General features: G+C 38.9%; 2 protein-coding genes across 10 annotated transcripts in view; one reads left to right on the top strand and one right to left on the bottom strand.

The window, feature by feature from the left end:
* LOC122968417 (putative leucine-rich repeat-containing protein DDB_G0290503) overlaps window positions 1-21,366 on the top strand; it is a 635,740-nt gene that overhangs the window by 294,005 nt on the left and 320,369 nt on the right. The window lies entirely within an intron of this gene.
* LOC122968738 (dematin-like) overlaps window positions 1-21,366 on the bottom strand; it is a 37,984-nt gene that overhangs the window by 8,895 nt on the left and 7,723 nt on the right. For 2 of the 9 annotated variants that reach the window (XM_044334161.1, XM_044334228.1), the window contains exons 2-11: window positions 11,743-11,787; window positions 8,935-9,000; window positions 6,656-6,690; window positions 6,268-6,351; window positions 6,003-6,131; window positions 3,435-3,464; window positions 1,966-2,010; window positions 1,691-1,865; window positions 555-599; window positions 102-251 (exon numbers count right to left, since the gene is read on the bottom strand). In XM_044334161.1, coding sequence (XP_044190096.1) covers window positions 102-251; window positions 555-599; window positions 1,691-1,865; window positions 1,966-2,010; window positions 3,435-3,464; window positions 6,003-6,131; window positions 6,268-6,351; window positions 6,656-6,667 — 670 coding nt within the window. In that variant the 5' untranslated portion in view covers window positions 6,668-6,690; window positions 8,935-9,000; window positions 11,743-11,787. Of the gene's footprint in view, window positions 1-101; window positions 252-554; window positions 600-1,690; window positions 1,866-1,965; window positions 2,011-3,434; window positions 3,465-6,002; window positions 6,132-6,267; window positions 6,352-6,655; window positions 6,691-8,934; window positions 9,001-11,742; window positions 11,791-21,366 lie in introns of all 9 variants that reach the window. The other 7 variants (XM_044334171.1, XM_044334190.1, XM_044334182.1 and 4 more) reach the window with 7 other exon arrangements.

Genomic DNA, 21,366 nt, shown 5'->3' with positions numbered 1-21,366 from the left:
ACTTGAAGCTACCATCTTTTCGACATGCCCTGAACGCAGCATGTGTGTGTGTGTGTGTGTGTGCATGTGTGTGTGTGCGTGTGTGTCAGTTTGGGTCGTACCAATCACAGCCAGGGAGGGGGGGCAGGGCCAGTACTCGGTCTCTATCTTGGAGGGCAGGTTGGGGTCCGGAGGCTGAGCTGCCGGGAACTTTGACGACTCGATGATCAGATCCTCGATGTGTTTCCCCTGAGGCATCGGAGACAACACATCTGCACACACACACACACACACACACACACACACACACACACACACACACACACACACGTTAAAGCTGATTAAATGCAGTGAAATCATGTCTGTGGGTTTACAGGCGGCTGACCGACATTCAGATCTGTTCTGGATTTACAGGAAGGCTTTTAAAAAGACAATTTACTGTGTAAAAAAAACCTCGTTCACATGTTGAACTTTACCAACACAACAGCTCATGAGGATCTTTTTTATGGCCGTCTACTAATTGTTGCAGCTCCCGATGAAAATATTAGTCTGTAGTTTTAATGTCAGTAACGTACCTTGTCTATAGATGGGAGGCTTCTTATAGATGTTACTGCCGTTTTCTGAAAGACAGAAAAGAGCAGAAAGAAAAGAAATATTCAGATCATTTACTGCAGTAAAAGTACCAATACAGCAAAGTAAAAATACTCCATGACAAGTAAAAGTACATAAGTATTATGAGCTTGATGTAGTTAAAGTATTGCAGTAAAAGTACATAAGTATTATGAGCTTGATGTAGTTAAAGTATTGCAGTAAAAGTACATAAGTATTATGAGCTTGATGTAGTTAAAGTATTGCAGTAAAAGTACATAAGTATTATGAGCTTGATGTAGTTAAAGTATTGCAGTAAAAGTACATAAGTATTATGAGCTTGATGTAGTTAAAGTATTGCAGTAAAAGTACATAAGTATTATGAGCTTGATGTAGTTAAAGTATTGCAGTAAAAGTAGTGGTTTGGTCCCTCTGACTGATATATTATTATATATGACATCATTAGATTATTAATAGTGAAGCATCAGTGTTAGAGCAGCATGTTACTGTTGTAGCTGCTGGAGGTGCAGCTAGTTTACACTACTTTCTATACAGTTAGCTAGTTTAGTCCAGAGGTTCCCAACCTAGGGGTCGGGGCCCCTCCAAAGGGTCAGCAGATAAATCTGAGGGGTGGTGAGATGATTAATGGGAGAGGAAAGAAGAAAAAACAAAGTTCTGATACACAAATCTGTTTTCAGTTTTTGGACTTTTTCTCTAATCTTTGATTTTTGCTGAAATATTGGATCATTTGAACATTTATTGAAATGAAAGCATGTGAGAAGTTTAGAGGGAAAAATCACTATTTGGTGGAGCTGTTAACAACTCATAGACATGTGAAATGTGACCCCGACTACACACTGCTTTTTGTAAGACGTCAAAAGACAAAAAGGTTGGAAACCACTGGTTTCATCTTTAACAATGTGTTGTATTTTAAAAGCTTGTTATATTATCCATTGTGTCAAATCTTCATCTGAAAAGTAACTTAAGCTGTCAAATAAATGTAGTGGAGTAGAAAGTACAATATTTCCCTCTGAAATGTAGAAAGTAGCATCACATGGAAATACTCAAGTAAAGTACAAGTACCTCTAAACTGCACTTAAACACAGTAGTTGAGTAAATGTACCTGGTCTGTGGAAGTGCTGCATGGTGCTCTTGGTACCAGATGAGAGTGTGTTGGGTGTGTTTGGTGTCGGCGGTGTGTGCGCGCTGAATGTTCTGCTGGTCTGGATGGTGGAACCAGGGGAGGAACCTCCAGGAGACCGGTTCTCCAGCCACTCCCTGGACTCCTTGGAGAGGTTCTGGAGACACAGAGGAAACACAGGAGGGAGGGAAGTTAATTAATCTTTAATTAATGCACCTTTATGATATGAAGACATGCGGAGACGGAGAGAGTCTTACCTCTGGGGAGGGAGGAGGAGAGATGGAGCGAGGAGACAAGGACCTCTGGAGGAAAGAAACAAAAATAGATGAAACATTTCAACATATAAATAGATGCAGAAGCTCCTGTTTATTATTTCCCCTCAGGTTGCTTTAAGGTTGCTTCAAAGCCCCTAAAGTCCCAAAAGATGATACTTCACATGAGACAATTTACTATAAATTCATGTGTCTCCATAAAATTGCTGCTCTGATACAAACAGGAAGAAAGAAAATAGATTTATTAACATTTATAACTGCAGACTTTAAACACACAATATGTAATTTCAGCCGTTAGGCGTCTCAATCAAAACAATAACAAAAGACGGAGTGTGATGATGGTGTGAAGCAGCAAGGGATCATGGGAGTTGTTGTCTTCGTTGTTAAACAACCAGCTTCAGCGGGATAGGATTACTGCAGTGTTCATCATTCAGGATGAACAAACGGACCCGGAGATTACAGGTAAAAACACTGAATAAAACTGTTTCACGACGATGTTTGGTGACCACCGGACTTCCTGGAGGGGCTGTTAGCCGAGCTGCTGCTAACGTTTGTCCAGTTTATTTCTCTGATAACTTAAGATCCAGACGTCCAATGACTAAAATCCTTCTTCCGGCTAAAAGATATAGTTAAAAACCACCTAAATTTATCATGAAAATGTGGCTTAAAACTGAATAAAAGTCCATTTATAACAGTTTGTGTGGAACAACCACAACACCGATGTATTATCTTGTATGTGTGTAAGTTACTCTTTGGTAGACGCCATTGTAGCGGACAAACACAGCGCCGCCGTATGCATCTGGTGCGTGTTTACTCTTTGGTAGAGGAGGTATGACGCCATCGACAGGCGACCAAGTGAAACGGTCCGTTACTTTGATTAAATTACAGATTTCTCTGAGTTTGAATGTAAGAACACAACTCAACAACATATATAACACAGGTCTAGTTGTTTTTAGACATTTTAATGTGGAATAATTACATATTATAGCTTTAACTAATATCATTAATGACTTATTAAATATAACTTCAGCCTGTTTTAAAAGATGCTTTATAACAGTTGTTGATGTGCTATTTTGACTTTTTGTCTTCTGGCTTCACCCAAAAGAAGATTTAGTGAAAAGTTCTTGAGTGTTGTCAATAATAAATAATTGTTTAACAGTCACAGTTACTGTTAAGTCATCAGGCTGCTTATAAATGTTTCATACATATGATTTCATAGTGAATTATCTTTTGTGCACAAGATAAAAAACTGTGACAGTCGCACCCATGACCACACCGGCAGATTAAAAATACGTGTTTATCTCTCCACAAGCTTTCATTTTCATTTCAAACTACCTTCAGTCTTATTGAGCTTTATATTCAGTAGCAGTTAATCTTTTTTTATGTGCTGGTTCAGGAGACTCTGGCCTCCATCATGTAAAAGATTTGCTGATGCATTAAGCTCAGTTAAATACCTGCACCTGGACCCTGGACTGTACCAACTCCTGCAACACAGAGGGGGGGGGGGGGGGGGGGGGGTTATTGTGTTTAGTATTTTCAGTCCCTGCAGGAAACTGTGATTTTGCGATAATTAACGCAAATTCAAGAGATATTTGTTATATTTATGAGAGCTGCAGTTTTGTTAAATTACTGCAACTTTTTCCTCATGAAATCAAATCAACAGACGGTTTAATTTGGACCGATCGTCACGTAGCATCAGGTAGAAAATCTCACCTGCCGACAAAAATGAGGCCACAGAGCAAAACAATTCATAAATGTTTCCAAATTTTCCCAAATGAGGTTTGATTCAGTCAGATAAACATAATCTACCTCAAACATAAACATGAAACTATGTTTTTATATTAATGGATTTATTTTAATGTCATTATTGATGATTTTATTTGCCGCTGATTTTGAGCTGAAACGTTTATTTAATAAAGGTTATAAATGGAAGTCAAGTACAGCGTTTCCTGTTTTATAAAACTTTGAGTCTTCATGGTTCTCATGTTAGAGCTGAAGTCTTGTTGTTTCTGTGATCTGCAGGATGTTTATTATCCAGGAAGTGATGTCATATGACTCGTCATTGGTAAAAAGTTTTTCAAAAAAGAATAAGAATCACGTTAGAATGAACCCTTTATATCTACAGAGGGAGGAGCCCGCCATGTTTCTACAGTAGCCCTGAACGGACAAACCAAATCCAACACACTGCACCTTACTGATAATATAATATAATATAATATCATATAATATAATATAAATAAAGTGGTTCTTTTTAAGTATTTTTAATTGTTTTTTCTTGTTTTGGGGGAAATATGAGAAACGCTCCTTTTCCATTGGTCACATGTACGAGCTGTCCTCTGATTGGATCAAACACAACTCGTCTAAATGGCTTTTTAGACACAGAACATCTGATCTCTTTGTCTCTGGTTCTTCTTGTTATCGCTTTATCCCTCAGCCTCCGACACACACACACACACACACACACACACACACACACACACACACACACACACACACATCCACACACACACACACACACACACACACACACACATCCACACACACACACACACACACACAGTCTCAGCTGGTAACGAGCTGTCTGGTCTCTAACCAGCAGATTGATGTCTCATGTCGCAGCCAGACACAGATCTAACCAACCGACAAACTAACCGCCCGTCACGCCGACTGGTTCACCAACATCCTCCCGCCTCCAGTCTCAGTGCTGAGATAAACACGTCCTGGAGCTCCAGTACCAGAGATGAAACTGATATATATCTGAAACATCTTACAGATGAACAAGAGGATTTCATGGTTCTTTTAGAAGATCCGTCTAAATGAAAGTAGAAATCAGGTAGATATCTTTCAACGTTACAGTCTTTTTAGTACCAAAGTTCCTCTTTTTGTTACTATACTTCCACCTGCAGCTCAACAAAGAAACACTGTCCGAGGAAACACAAAGAGGGAATTTGATGCTAAAAAGACTGTAAATGTGTCAGATATCCACTTGATATGACTAACTCAGACTGCTGAAGCTGAATAGAAGCTTCACACAGACTTTTAAATGACTGTGTGGACACACTGTGGATTTGAAGGATCTTTTAATATCCAGTATGAACAGGAGGAATGATTACAGACACCTGACTGCTGGTTTAACACTGGAAAAGTCCTCTAAATGATCACGTTGGTGTTATATATATTTTTGTTCTTATTGTCAAGTGATTCCATGAAAAGATCTAAACCAACAATAAATGTGTTTCCATCCACATGTTTTTATCCTTATTTTCAATTTGCTCTGCACTGTTTTAGCTGCTGGAGGTGGAGCTAGTTTACACTACTTTATATACAGTTAGCTAGTTTAGTCAGTCAGTGGTTCCCAACCTAGGGGTCGGGCCCCTCCAAAGGGTCAGCAGATAAATCTGAGGGGTGGTGAGATGATTAATGGGAGAGGAAAGAAGAAAAAACAAAGTTCTGATACACAAATCTGTTTTCAGTTTTTGGACTTTTTCTCTAATCTTTGATTTTTGCTGAAATATTGGATCATTTGAACATTTATTGAAATGAAAGCATGTGAGAAGTTTAGAGGGAAAAATCACTATTTGGTGGAGCTGTTAACAACTCATAGACATGTGAAATGTGACCCCGACTACACACTGCTTTTTGTAAAACGTCAAAAGCCAAAAAGGTTGGAAACCACTGGTTTCATCTTTAACAATGTGTTGTATTTTAAAAGCTTGTTATATTATCCATTGTGTCAAATCTTCATCTGAAAAGTAACTAAAGCTGTCAAATAAATGTAGTGGAGTAGAAAGTACAATATTTCCCTCTGAAATGTAGAAAGTAGCATCACATGGAAATACTCAAGTAAAGTACAAGTACCTCAAAACTGTACTACAGTAAATGTATTTAGTTACTTTCCACCACTGGTTACACATTTAAATCGAAGGACTGTGAACATAATTTAACTGTATAGTAGATCAATTAATTGTTGGTTTGAGTCTGAACATGAAGAACCAGGTTTCAGGAGCAGCTCTTTAAATTACCTCCAGTGGGCTGTAACTGTAGTGCGGCTGGTAGATCATCAGGTCGGGTCTCTCTATATCCAGAATGGCTTTGTCCTTTGGTAACGCTGCCAGGTCCTTATAGCCGATAACGCCGTCCTCCACTCTGGCCTGGAGAGCCGGGGGAGGGGTGGTGGGTGGGTAGTGGTGGTGGTGGTGGTGGGGGGGGGGATTACAGATTACTGCCTGAAGATTAATGTGAAGGACAATATAACTTGATCTGTGTGTGTGTGTGTGTGTGTCTCACCACGATGGCGGCTGCAGGGGATCCCGGGACGCTGGACCCTCTCAGCGACAACACGCTCCCTGGAGACGTCTGAGCCACCTGCTGCTAACACACACACATAGGGGTCAGAGGTCAAGTACAAACTAATATTTGGCTTAATGGAAGAAGACTTCAGCTAATGAAGGAATCAATGATGATCATTTAGGTTTCTAGTTTAGGTTTTTAGTTTTCCAGGTCATTTCTTTACAGCTGGAAGCTGATTTAGGATAGTTGTTGGGATATTTCCCTGCATGTCTCAGAAATATTTAGATTCTTCTTCCAACACAGACGACCATCACAAACCAGAAGAAACATGAAAACATTTACTCTAATTTTATTAATCTGACAGAGAAGTGAAAATAATGATTACCTTGGGCATCATCCTGACTGCTGATTGGTCAGTTCCTGAGACAGAAACACACATACGATGGTATTATAAACATATATACACTATATATATACACATACATTACACTTTTCACAAGTAAAACTGAGTACTAATGACAAACTGGATGTGTGTGTGTGTGTGTGTGTGTGTGTGTGTGTGTGTGTGTGTGTGTGTGTGTGTCAGCTGGAAAGCAGAAATCTGCTGCAGAGGCTTTCTATGACTGACAGCTGCAGGACCAGAGCCCTGAGTTCAGTCAAATAAACCCACAGTTACATAGATCTGATGATAACACATTCAAACATCCTTCATATTACTATATGAAGGATGTTTGAAAGTTTGAATAAAGTATTGATGACAGATTGCCTCTTTTGAATCTCTAATTGCAATGACTAATAATTACAAAAGGGGAAGTTTTATCAAGTTTTGTTGTTATTTTAAGGAAAATGTGCTGCCCTATTTATTGATACCTGGTGCCTCCTTATTTTTTATTTTATTTTTCATTTGTCACCACAGTTTATTGTTTTTTTCATACTTTACTTGTAGCTAATTCTACTTGCCCAGATTTATTTAATTTTGTTTTATACTGTTTGTTCTGTTACTTATTTTTCATTGATTTGCTGTAATAAGTGATCTCGTGTTTCATTATGTTGAAAATTAAAAGAACAAAAAAATGTTACTACAATAAAGTCTGAATAAAGTTTTAATCATAAGAGATCTAGTTTAAGCTTTAGTCTGACTATGACAGTTCTTCTAACGTCCACTAGATGCTAGTCAAAATATTGTGACTATGCCGCAACAAGCTAACACTGTTGAATCATCAGCTCATCAATTTAGCATTTAGCTAGCTAGCTGCTATTTTAGCACAGAGCATTTTGTGCTCAAAGCTAGCAAGTTATAGAGCCATGCTACTCTTTAGTTAACTGTGGCTTTAAAACTCTGAGCTACAGCTAACGCTACACAGTCACTGATAGTTGCTGTGTTGGTAGCTAGGCTACTGCTAATATTAAAATTTGAATCAAATCATCATTTGTATGTTAAAAGTAGCAACACTGCTGAGTCATCCGCTCATTAGCATTTAGCTAGCTAGTTGCCATCTGCTATTTTGACACAGAGACTGCAGTTTGTGCTGCTGATGAGTAGTAAATTTAAATAGTAACTATAGGGTTAACTTTGACTTTAAAACTCTAAGCTAGAGCTAACACTACATGGCTGCTGGTGGTTACTGTGTTGGTTCATAGAAAATAAAATGCTAGCAAAAGTTTTGGAGTTGTGGATGTTTTTTTCTTTTGATTGAGCTAGGCTAATGGCCAGCTACAGTTAATGCTCACATTTATTGAATTAAATTATTATGTGTATGTTAAATGCCACAAATTAACACTGCTGAGTCATCTGCTCATCAATTTAGCATTGAGCTAGCTGCTACCTGCTATTTTGACACAGAGCAGTTTGTGCTTAAAGCTGACAAGTTACTGTTTGATGCTAATCTTTAGAAATACAAAAATAAAATGCTTGAAAGATGGATTTTTTCTCTTTTGATGGAGCTACTGTAGGCTAACGGTCAGCTACTGTTAATGCTAATATTTATTAAATCAAATTATCATGTGGATGTTAAATGCTGCAACAAGTTACTGCTGAGTCATCAGAACATTAGCATTTAGCTAGCTAGTTGTCAGCAGCTATTTTGACAAAGAAGATACAGTTTGTGCTCAAAGCTAACAAAGTTACTGTGTGATGCTAATCTTTAGTTAGCTGGTTAACATTGGCGGACTGTGGGACTAACTGTGCCTTTAAAACTGAGAGACAGTCACTGCTGGTAACTGTATTGTTGGTTCACAGAAAAAATGCTCGAAAATGCTTTGGAGTTGTTGAAAGGTGATTTTTTTCTCTTTGAGTCTTTGTGCTAAGCTAGGCTAAACACATCCTGGACCTTTCTCTGTACCAGACACAGATATACATCTGAGCTTACAGAAGACAGAGAACAAGAAGATCTTCTCTAAATGATGTTATGAGTATTTTTCTTAAAAAAAATATTGTGTGTATGTAAATCTCAGACAGATAACACAGCTGTTAGTATTCAGAGCTCTGCTGCAGCTGCTGGGTTGCCAGTTCTGCATTGTGTGATGTGACCGACGGACACAAAGGGATTATTCCAGAGTCCACAGCTTTGTTGTGAGTCTGGGTAACCTGCGGTCAGTGACGGGAAACTCCCTGCACACACGCTCACAGCCAAATACAGCGTTTGGTGTGTTTGATGATGTTACCTCAGGGAGAAAAAGGGATCATGTCTGTTTCTGTTTGTCTTCAGGGCTCTGCAGCCCGATCAGCACCTGAAACACAAACACACATGAAATCAAAATAACGCAGGACTTTTCAGGTTCATCATCTCTAAAGAATACCTCAGGTCCAGCTGTCACCAGGTTTCACCAAAACTAAGTTAACTTTAAGTAACAACCTAAAAAAAAACCTGCAAATCATTTTACTGCAAAAATACTTTTTACCCAGATTTTTTAAATTATGGATTTCTGATTACATTTTAAAAGTAAGTGTATCTGTAATAAACACTGATACAATTACCAGATTGATTCCTCTGTTTTCATTTGATTTATTTACTTCACATTTAGTTCAGCAGGAAAAGCTCTTAAACTTGCAACCAAAGGTAACCTTAGATTTGCTGTCATGCCACCGAATTCATCATCATTCAAACAGCTGACTGTATTTATTTATAAACATCATCTAAAAATGCATCTTTTAAAGCTGAGTTTGAAACGATTGTATGATATTATATCTCCTGGACAATATTATATTATGTGTTTTTTATGCAATTTATCTGTTTTTACTTTTTACTGTATAATTTTGTCTCTCTTGTCCTTTGATAAAGTGATATACAAATATTATTATTATTATTATTATTATTATTATTATTATTATTATTATTGTTATTATTAACCAATAACAGTCTTTATTTGAGCTTTTTAGTTTTACATTTGCACATAAACCAGTAGAGATTTTACAATCAGAATTCCTAAATTGTAAAAATGACTTAGAATGATGAACTAAAATTTATTGATTATAAAACACTGATCATGAAAACAAAACAAAAGTTCAATGTAATTAAACACAAATTCCGATATAATCAGAGCTGCAATGATTAATTGATTAGTTGATTGACAAAAAATTAATCGCCAATTATTTTGATAATGTCTATTGATAATTTTGAGTCCAAATTTTCTGATTCCAGCGTCTCAAATGTGAATATTTTCCAGTTTCTTTAGTCTCTATGACAGTAAACTGAATATCTTTGGTTTGTGGACTAAACAAGACATTTGAGGACGTCATCTTGGACTTTGGGAAACATTGACGACATTTCAAACTAATCGATTAATTAAGAAACGATTAGTTGCAGCCCTAAATATAATGTCATTTGTCAGTCAATGCACCGTATTTTAAACCCTCTCATGAACGCTCTCAAGTCCTCAACACAGGAATCTTTGCAGTCCATCTGACGTAACATCAACACGGCATTGACTGAAGACCTGGAGCCAATCAGTGATCAATAATGGCCTTTAAAAAACCCTGCTAATCACCTCACAGGACGAAGTGATGAAAATATCTTCAAATCGTGTCAGATTGTTTCTGTCAGCAGCAGAGTTCAGACTTTCTGCTCACTGGACAGATTTTGGTCGGACTGAACTCTACAGACGCTGCAGTATTGATCTCTGCTGGTGTCTGATGTCACCGACACTGAATAAATAATTCATGTTTTAATGTGTGGATGAATGACTCACTCTGACTGGGAGCTCTGGTCATTTTGTCCAGAAGGAAACAAGAAAGAAGGACATTTTGTATGTCAGCAGTAAAAGTACATAAGTATTATGAGCTTGATGTAGTTAAAGTATTGCAGTAAAAGTACATAAGTATTATGAGCTTGATGTAGTTAAAGTATTGCAGTAAAAGTACATAAGTATTATGAGCTTGATGTAGTTAAAGTATTGCAGTAAAAGTACATAAGTATTATGAGCTTGATGTAGTTAAAGTATTGCAGTAAAAGTACATAAGTATTATGAGCTTGATGTAGTTAAAGTATTGCAGTAAAAGTACATAAGTATTATGAGCTTGATGTAGTTAAAGTATTGCAGTAAAAGTAGTGGTTTGGTCCCTCTGACTGATATATTATTATATATGACATCATTAGATTATTAATAGTGAAGCATCAGTGTTAGAGCAGCATGTTACTGTTGTAGCTGCTGGAGGTGGAGCTAGTTTACACTACTTTATATACAGTTAGCTAGTTTAGTCCAGTGGTTCCCAACCTAGGGGTCGGGCCCCTCCAAAGGGTCAGCAGATAAATCTGAGGGGTGGTGAGATGATTAATGGGAGAGGAAAGAAGAAAAAACAAAGTTCTGATACACAAATCTGTTTTTTGTATTTTAAAAGCTTGTTATATTATCCATTGTGTCAAATCTTCATCTGAAAAGTAACTAAAGCTGTCAAATAAATGTAGTGGAGTAGAAAGTACAATATTTCCCTCTGAGATGTAGAAAGTAGCATCACATGGAAATACTCAAGTAAAGTACCTCAAACTGTACTACAGTAAATGTACTTAGTTACTTTCCACTGCTGTCGTTCAGGCTCAAAGGGTTAAAGGAAACAGAACTAGCAGTTTCTCCTCATCAGTAGATTCCATCTCTGTCTGTCCCTGGAGAGAGATCAATTACAATCTAATGGCTCCTAATGATCAGTCGTCTGATCAATAAAGTGCAGGACTCAGGTGTTAGAGCCTCCTCAGTCACAGAGCAGAGAGGAAACACTCCTGCTCATCATTTCATCAGTGTTTTTTTTATACATTGATTAGCTTCATTTCTATGGAAATCAATCTGCAGGATAATCAATCACTTTCCTTCAATCTGATCTGTTTTTGTCAGATATGCTTTTAACCCCGAGTCTCTGTGTTATTTATTCTTTTATCCATTGTTACAAGCTAAATGTGTAATGTATAATATAAAATTGATGGATGATTTGGAAATCAAATCATGCTGGAACTGGTTAAAACTGTAAAAAAAAAAACGTACATGTTCGGTCGTTTCCTTCTGCAGATCTTCAGCTCAGCTGCTCGTCTGCTGAGAGAAAACCAAAGAGAGAGATTGAAGACGTCAGAAAGAAGCAGCCGAGGAATAAAAAACAGACCACAGAGACTTTGCCTCTGTATGTTCTGTGTTCACTTGAACATTTCTGACGGAGCGGAGGACGGAGACGCTGTGAGGAAAATGCTTCAGATTTATGTGTCAAATCTCATCTTTGCAGCAGACAGAAACCCAGAGAAGCATCTTTAGTGGACTAAACACCAGAGTCTCTGCTAGATTTCTGTAGACTCGTCCGCCTCTTGTTTTTTCTTTGTCTCACAGTGAAGCTCTTGCATCTATTTTCAGATTCAGGTTTTTTTATTTCTGTTGCTAAGCGATGATGCTGGCAGGAGACAAACTGCAGGAGTTTGATCAGAGGTTGAAATCTGCTGCATCTGACTGAATGATGAAGAAACTGAGTGAATATTTAACTATAACTAGAGTTTATCCCACTTGATTTGTTACCAGTTAACTTTAAACCTGCATTAACTGATGTTTTAAGTTGATATGTTGAACTTGTTTCTGTCCACCTGGTGAATGTGAGTCCAATATTCACTCTCTTTTAGCTCTGTTTTTGGTCTCCACCACCTCCTGAGGGAAATATCTGGCTCTTTAGCTGCTAAATGCTCCACTATGTTCACCAGCTAGTCTACAGCTAACTGTGTCTGTTAGCAGGTAGCGTATGGCGGCTTTTTTACAGCTTTTATTCTGAAAACGACGCTGAGAGTGAACCAAAGCCGAGAGGAGCTGCAGGCTTGTTTTGGCCGACCGACGGTCCAAAAAGCTAAAGATCTTTATTTATTTATTGCCATGACGACAAAGAAAAGCAGCAAATCATCACATCTGAGAAGCTGAAACTAGAGAATATTTGGCCTTTTTGCTCGTAAAGTGACGATCAGTTAACCGACTAATCATTGCAGATCTAAAGTATTGCTTTGTGGGACTTTTAGCGAACACTAGTGAGCATGTTATGGAGGTATTAAAATCCCCTGCAGCCCAAAGAGAAAGAAGGAACCTCAAACTGCAAACAGGGTCAGTTTTTCCTCTTTGTATTATGAATTTTTAAACCATGAAGCCAAAACCAAAGTAAAGTCTGTGTCCGGGGGAGAATTATTAATGTGCAGCAGAACTCACAGTGTGAGTTCAACTGAACGGACGCCATGTTTGAGTCCAGAATCTTATAATACACACTTACTTGCTTTAATAGTTATTTAATTACCCTCATGTTGGTGTTTTGAATAGTTTTTAATATTGTTTTATTTGCTGTAAGTTGCTCTGGGTATGAAACGTGTTTCTGTATATAAATAACTGCTAACTATTAAATAAAACACCAACTACTTTCATAATTGATTAATCGTTTGAGTCATTTTTTTAAGAAAAAATTTCCAATTTCTCTGATCTCAGCTTCTTCAATGTGAATATTTTCTGGTTTCTGTGACAGTAAACTGAAGATCTTTGAGTTGTGGACAAAACGAGACATTTGATGACGTCGTCTTGGAAACACTGATCAACATTTTTCACCATTTTAATTAACAGATTAATAGCCGCAGTTGAAATAATATGATAAAAAAATTAAATAAATACATAAAAATATGAATAAGAATTTGAGTAAACACATCAGGTCATCATTTACCTGCAGGTTACCATAGCGACAGTATTTGCTAACTCTCACTAGAGGTGAAACGTAACTGAATCTTCACTTCTTCTGTGAAGCCCCGCCCCCTACTCTGCCTCTGATTGGCTGACCGTGATATCCTTACCCTAAGCCAATCATCTCGCTCCTCATGACTAAACCTAACCAATCACAACCAACCAAGGCAACGAGTATGAGCCAATCAGAGGCAGAGAAGGGCGGGACTTCATGGAAGGTGGGTAGGAAGCAAAAATAAGACACCTGTGAGTTAAAATGACTTCAAACAAACTTAAAAATGAACTAAGATTTGAACACAGCTCCTCCCGGTCATGATATAAATATAATAAAACACTCAGGTGTTAAAAGTTATATATTAAAATACATCACTGTTGGGTTTTTTTGGTCAACAGGTTGTTAAGTGAGTGTTTGTTTCAGCTCTCGCTCAGCACATCTCCCTCTGGGACTGGAGATAACTCAGTGGAATGCTGGGAGATATCTGAGGGTTGCTAGGTTACCACACCCAGCCGTCCAATCAGCTGGCAGAAATGTGGGAGAAACAAAGAGAGAGAGAGAGAGATGCTGCACTGAAATAGACCTCCCACCATCAGACCACCCCGACGCCGAGAGAGAGAGAGAGAGAGAGAGAGAGAGAAGTACAACCACACACACACACACACACACCGCCGGGGTCACAAGCTCAGGTAAACCCCACCCGGCTGCCACGTCTAGGAGTCTAAATCTAACGTCCCCACAGCTCAGCAGCTATTCCGTTTTTCAGTGCATTGTAATTTGAAAAAAGAAAAATTGTCATAATTTTGTTTTTTTTGGTCAGTTCATCATCTGTTCACCTACAGTCTGAGATTTCCTACATTTCCCAGAATTCCTTTGGGTGAGGGGACGCCAGCGTGTTGCTCTCAGCTGCTGGTTGTGTGAGCAGGAGGAGACAGTGATAGTGAAAGTGTGAGTCTCACTCCCAACTGAAAACACAAACTGAAGAAAAATTAAAAAAACAAAAAAATAACCAGAATCTGTTTTTAAAAAAGAAGTTTTGTTATTTTTCATTTCTGAAAAGAAAGAAACTACAAAAAGCTTTTTCGTCTACTAATAAACATAATGTTTGCACGTCTGGGTACATTTTTAAGTTGTCTGGTACTAAAATACTCTTTTTGACAACTTACTTGTAGAATAAAAATATGTTTTACTACAAATTTATAGTGTATCATTTTGTCTTAACACAAAATTCACAGCTGTGAAATAACATTAAATAAAATTTAAAAAATAAAATAAAATACAATCTAAAACAATCAAAATGATGATGGAGCTTCTGGAGATTAACCTTGGGCTAAAAGACAAATAACAAATAAATAAAACAAATCATTTAAAAGATGAAATATCTGATGAAACAAGAAGTTAATGAGCTCATCTGTAACTCTGATTATTATTATCAGCATTAAATATTAATTAATAGTTGTTGCATTAACACTACTACTGTAATACTGTACATGCTAACACTACAGCTAGCGTACAGTGTTATATATAGTTACCATTAATTAAATGATATAAATCATCACAATAAACAATTATAAAATAAAATATAATATAAAATAAGGTAATCTACAAAATAGATCTTTAAAAAAAAAATACAGTATAATAATACAGTAAAAGCCAGAATTCAAATAGCCTCCGAGTCTCAAATAATAATAATAATAATGAAGGTCGAAGGTCACAAACAGTTTACATGAGATTTCAGTTATAGAGAAGAAAAAACTCAAAAATATATTAATTAAAGACGACTGCAGAGGTGAAGTTAACGGACTGGCTGACGTCACCAGTGAGTGTCTGTCTCTCTCTCTCTTTCTCTCTCTCTCTCTCTCTCTCTCTCTCTCTTTGTGTTTGGATGAAGAGACGTAAATTATCTCGTTAACATCACTGAGGAGGTCGTTAGTAGCGGTCACTGCATTTTTACACCCAAAGAAAAACACACTCAGGTCCTGAGAATGTGCAGACCTTACATTCAGATTTATAACTGCTGCTGCACACACACACACACACACACACACACACACACACACACACACACACACACACATCACATATCACTTCTTTTCGCCCTCATAAGGGAGGCGAGTCTCCGCAACATGAGGAATACCTGGACCACACACACACACACACACACACACACACACACACACACACACACAGAGGTCAGAGGTCAAGTACACACACATACACACACATTTCTGAATATGTACTATTTGTTGTATAACTCCTACAATCTAAAAAGAAGCTTAATTCACATTAACTACATGTTCTCTTTTTCTTCCATGGTCGTGCATTCAGGGACTCTCAGAGTGTTTTCAAACCAGCCAGCAGCTTCATATCTTGAGGCTGAAGCACCTTAAAGTTCCACCGACGGCCGCTAGCTGCTCCGACTGACTGCAAGTCAAAAAGCCTCAACTTCTCTCTAGAAATATGAAATCAATCATTGTTTTCAACGAGTCATTCTGGTCTCAATCTCTAAATTCAGACCCTCTAATAAGTGTGCTGGTGGTCATTTTGGAAATTATTGCTCCATTAATAAGATTTGAGGACTTATAGTAGCTTTGATGTCTGCTGTGTGGTCGTTGATTGACAGCTGTGATTGACAGTCGGCTCACCTGCTGCTCTGCTTATGTTACTTCATTATGATACCTGCCCTGTTAGCACAGTTTAGCTAAAGTAGCTAACATTAGCTCAAGTGTGCAGCGCTCGGTGTTCCCGGTAAGCTAGCGTTAGCTTGGGTCCGAGGTAGCGGGGGCGTGTTTCCAGTGCGTGAAAAGCAACACGCTGCACTCCTTATCTGGAAGCTCCTGGTTCCAAATGGAAAAGATGCACCTCACTACATCCGTCGTTATGTTCAGTGTATGATTTATACCTCTGGTGTGTTTGTTCTGGTCTGAATCAGTGAACCAAAATGCATCATTAAAAGCCAGGTGAGACGTAAACACAGGAAGAGGCTCCCATCTGCCCAAATATCAAGAAGATGACGTTGGTTGTTCTCACCACCATTAATCATATCTGCAGAATGTTCACTGACATGTAGTTTCCCTCCGATATCTGCTCATAGCAACTAAAGCATGATATTAACATAAATATGTTAATCTCCTTCCTGCAACCTGTGTACGACAGAACATAATCCAGGAAGCACTTCTCCATTGGAAAAAGAAACTAGTAGCATATAAATATCATTTCAACATACATTTTTGTACAAATAATCTCCAATCTGTTGGTTAAACCTGCAGTTTCAGCTCTAAAATGTTCCTCTTTACGTCTTTATGTAGGAATCTGCTTTGATTTCCCTCGTCTGGATGTTACATGAAGCTGCTCGCATCCTCCTGCTGCGTTTATGCTGTTTGCCTCCTCAGAGTTTTTTTATGTCGAGTCGTGATGCAGTAAAATGTAAAAGATGTTGATGCCTGAAGCTGAAAGTGGGTCACAGACTGAAAACTGCTGAGTCACAGCTCTGATTATTCAGATTCTCTGTTCAAACATCTGCTGAGCTTCGAATGTTTTAATCTGCAGCTTTTTCACACCAAAACATTTTTTTTTTAACTTTTGCTGCTCTGAACATTGAATTTCTACTAACTTCATGCTGTTGAACAGCAAGTGACACATTTAGAGTATTAATGTATTAGTGATAAACAGATAAACTGCATCAATAAGAAGGAATGAAAAGAAAGATGTAAACAGTGATGTTAACACGCTAAACATAAGTAAGGTGAATGTATTCTGCACATTTCCAGCTTCTATATTTATATTCTGGGGCTCTACTGGAATATCTTTGCATGATTTCCAGTTAAAAACTCCTTATTTATCTTCTACTGGTCCTTTATGCAGCCCCTCAGTTCAGCCTCTGTCTGAAACAGGCCGTTTTAGCTCCTGTCTCTTTAAGCCCCGCCTCCTGATGAGCCCACTCTGTTCTGATTGGTCAGCTTTCAGGAAGCTTCCTCCAGCTCCGGAGGCTACGTAAACAAACTATAGTAGCAGGATTTCACTTCTTCTTCTCCTTCTTTACTCCAAATGTCAACTTCTCAAATCCATCCGTACATGTTGGAGCTGAACAACACACCCTAGCAACCACCTTAGCAACCAAGGCTGCAGGACGAACAGCCGTTTATGAGCATGTGCGACAAGCCGATGTCAGCTTGTCAGATGTCGGCTGAAAAAAACATCACAAACAAAGTGTCCGGGGCAGGTTGAAGCCCTGTCTTTTGACTTGCAGGTAGCATTTCCTCATATGTTCACCTCAAGTTTTGGAACTTGGAACAACACATGGAAACACCTTAGCAACCACCTTAGCAACCACCTTTGCAACCAAGGCCGTAGAGAGGATGCACAGTCATGGACATGTGACGAGATGACGTCATCTTGTCAGGAAAGTAAACAAAGTGTTCAGAGCAGGTTGAAGCCCTGACTCTTGACTCGCAGGCAGCATTTACATACGTTCACCTCAAGTTTTGATCATCCAACATCATAACAGGATAAAAATAACAGAAAACCACAAAAAGCAGAATACGTCATGTTTAACTCAACTCTCAGCTCTCTCTCTTTTTTTTTTCTTTGTTCACACTATTTCTGTCACTTGTCATGTGAGCAGCTGCATGAAACACTATGAATGTTTCCCCCCAGTGAGACTGTCTGAAGATATGCACCGTTATCCTGCATTTAAATGATATCACGTCTCCCACCCTCGACGTCGACAACAACCGTTTCCCCGACGTTGTCAGAACTACTTTTGATCTGAGGGGACAGACGGACGGATCCCACAGTCATATTATAGTTTAGAGACGACGTCACATCACATAACTAATAATACAAATAAATAAATAAGATTTTGAGACTTGCAAAAAAGGTTTTCCAAATCAATTGAAGAAAGAATAAAATTGGGCTCGTTGTTAGTTGTTGTTAACTGATGGATGTGATATTTCTCCAGCAGACAAATAAGTTTTATACAGTCATCAATCATTCTGTTATTGATTTTAACAGATCAAAACAAAACCAGGAGTTCTGACTGATTAATTTGCTAAAAAAAAAACAAAACAAATTTTTTTTGATTGATTTTGACGTTGATTCTATTTCAGATTTACAAAAAAATGAGCAAAACAGAGAAATATCTTTACATTTACTGATGATTTTTGTTACACGGATGAAAGTGATGCAAAATATTCAAATTAAACTCTTTGTTGGTTATAAAGAACCTGAACCTGAACTCACATACAGGAAATCACAAGACCGTTACAGGACGCTGTGTGAGTGTGTGTGTGTGTGTGTGTGTGTGTGTGTGTGTGTGTGTGCTGGCAGGCTCTTATCTCGCCTCACAGAGATGTGACCACACCCAGTCTGTCATCGCTAGGGCAACGGCTGCTGTCATTGGCTGACGCGGACGACATCACAGCTGCAGTGTGACAGTTTCACATGTTTGTTGTGACGTTGTGATTGACAAGAACTCAAGGACGCTTCTCATGTTTCCTCCGTTCCTTCCACGCTCACTCACATCTCTCCTAAACTCCCTTCGTCTCTCTACTTTCCTTCCTTCATCTTTCTGCCACATTCACGCCGTGTCAGATGGATGGGAATGTTCATTAAAGAGCTCTAAACAGCTCTATATTTATATTCTGGGGCTCTACTGGAATATCTTTGCATGATTTCCAGTTAAAAACTCCTTATTTATCTTCTACTGGTCCTTTATGCAGCCCCTCAGTTCAGCTTCTGTCTGAAACAGGCCGTTTTAGCTCCTGTTTCTTTAAGGCCCCGCCTCCTGATGAGCCTGCTCTGTTCTGATTGGTCAGCTTTCAGGAAGCTTCCTCCGGCTCCGGAGGCTACGTAAACAAACTATAGTAGCAGGATTTCACTTCTTTTTCTCCTTCTTTACTCCAAATGTCAACTTCTCAAATCCATCCGTACATGTTAACAACCACCTTAGCAACCACCTTAGCAACCACCTTAGCAACCAAGGCTACAGGACGGACAGCCGTTTATGAGCATGTGCGACAAGCCGATGTCAGCTTGTCAGATGTCGGCTGAAAAAAAACGTCACAAACGAAGCGTTCAGGGCAGGTTGAAGCCCTGAGTTTTGACTTGCAGGCAGCATTTCCGCATACGTTCACCTCAAGTTTTGGAACTTGGAACATGTTTAACATCCAACATCAGAACAGGAAATAAATAACAGAAAACCACAATAAGCAGAACTTGTTAAGGACAACTCAGGAAGGTTGTATGAGGGTTTAAAATCATATTATATCCATTAAATTTGAGTTTAATTACATTGACTTTGGCTGGCGTGAGGCGTCGATGTTTCTTTTGGTTTTCAGGCACTTCTGTACCATCAAGTGCCAAGTTGGCGCATTTTCCTGTTAATGTCAATGACTTGGAGGTTGACATGAATGTTGTTTGCAGGTCAGAAACTCTGACAAAACACAAAGGCAGCATAACTCTCTTTCCTTATCTCCTTCTTTCCATTTGTAGCTTTCCTTTCCTTCCACATCCCCTTCATCTCTACATGTTTCCTTCTTCCTTTTCCTCGCTTACGTCTCCTTTTTTTCCTCTCCTGCATCCTTTAATTTCCTATATTTGTCTTTCCTTCTCTACTTCTCTAGTCGACCTTTCACTATCACATAGTCCAGCTGTCGTCATATCTTTGTATTCCCGTTGTCATGACGACGGCTCCGGGATGAAACAGTGATTCCGGTGAACGTTTTCCTCTCCTGAACGTCTCTGAATCGTCTTTGAAAAGGTTTGTTCCAACAAACGTCACAAAGTTTAATGAAATCTCTGGTTTCAGTCTGATGAATGTCAGCTGTTCATGAGAAGCACATTCAAACTTTATCGTTTCAGGTCAGACTGACTCTTCATAACATGTATGACAGCTCTGAACTTGTACGAGAACAGACAAGAGAAACACACCGACACCTTGATGGTTTATCACATGATCAGCCTTCTCTAAACTCTGCGTGTTTGCGCTGTGACCCGGCAGCCGAGTGTGGGTGAAACCGCTGAGCAGAGATGTATTTTTAACCGGTGCTGGTCTGATATCAGAGCAGAGAAGAAGAAGGTCCATCTGTCATATCAGCAAACACGAGAGCTGCTCAACTTAAAATTCCTGCAGTGGAGAATCAACTGACGAGTGGATGGCAGCCTGAACGCCTGCAGCCAAAACAATAAACTACAACCCCTCTAAACCCCCCCAACACCACCACCACCACCACCACCACCACTGCTGGCTGCGCCTGTGGCCTCATTCCTGCAGCATCAACAGCCCCCCCCCCTCAGCCCCCCCCCCCCCCCCCCCCCCCCCCCCCCCCCCCCCCCCCCCCCCCCCACCCGGCCCCCTGCTGTACCCAGAGATAAGAGCTGAGGCCTCCGTCTGTTGCAGCAACAGCCTGGATTCAACCCGCACTAATTATTAAAGGAACATTCTGCTTTTTTTACAACCTGAGGATTAAAATGACGCAACTACTGTAGAGCACAGACATTTACACGACATCTCAGAGGGAAATATTGTACTTTCTACTCCACTACATTTATTTGACAGCTTTAGTTACTTTTCAGATGAAGATTTGACACAATGGATAATATAACAAGCTTTTAAAATACAACACATTGTTAAAGATGAAACCAGTGGTTTCCAACCTTTTTGTCTTTTGACGTCTTACAAAAAGCAGTGTGTAGTCGGGGTCACATTTCACATGTCTATGAGTTGTTAACAGCTCCACCAAATAGTGATTTTTCCCTCTAAACTTCTCACATGCTTTCATTTCAATAAATGTTCAAATGATCCAATATTTCAGCAAAAATCAAAGATGAGAGAAAAAGTCCAAAAACTGAAAACAGATTTGTGTATCAGAACTTTGTTTTTTCTTCTTTCCTCTCCCATTAATCATCTCACCACCCCTCAGATTTAT

The sequence above is a fragment of the Thunnus albacares genome, chromosome 2, assembly GCF_914725855.1.
Source record: "Thunnus albacares chromosome 2, fThuAlb1.1, whole genome shotgun sequence".
Lineage (NCBI taxonomy): Eukaryota > Metazoa > Chordata > Actinopteri > Scombriformes > Scombridae > Thunnus > Thunnus albacares.
Note: the sequence above shows the minus strand (reverse complement) of the source record. Positions and strands in the feature narration are given on the sequence as shown.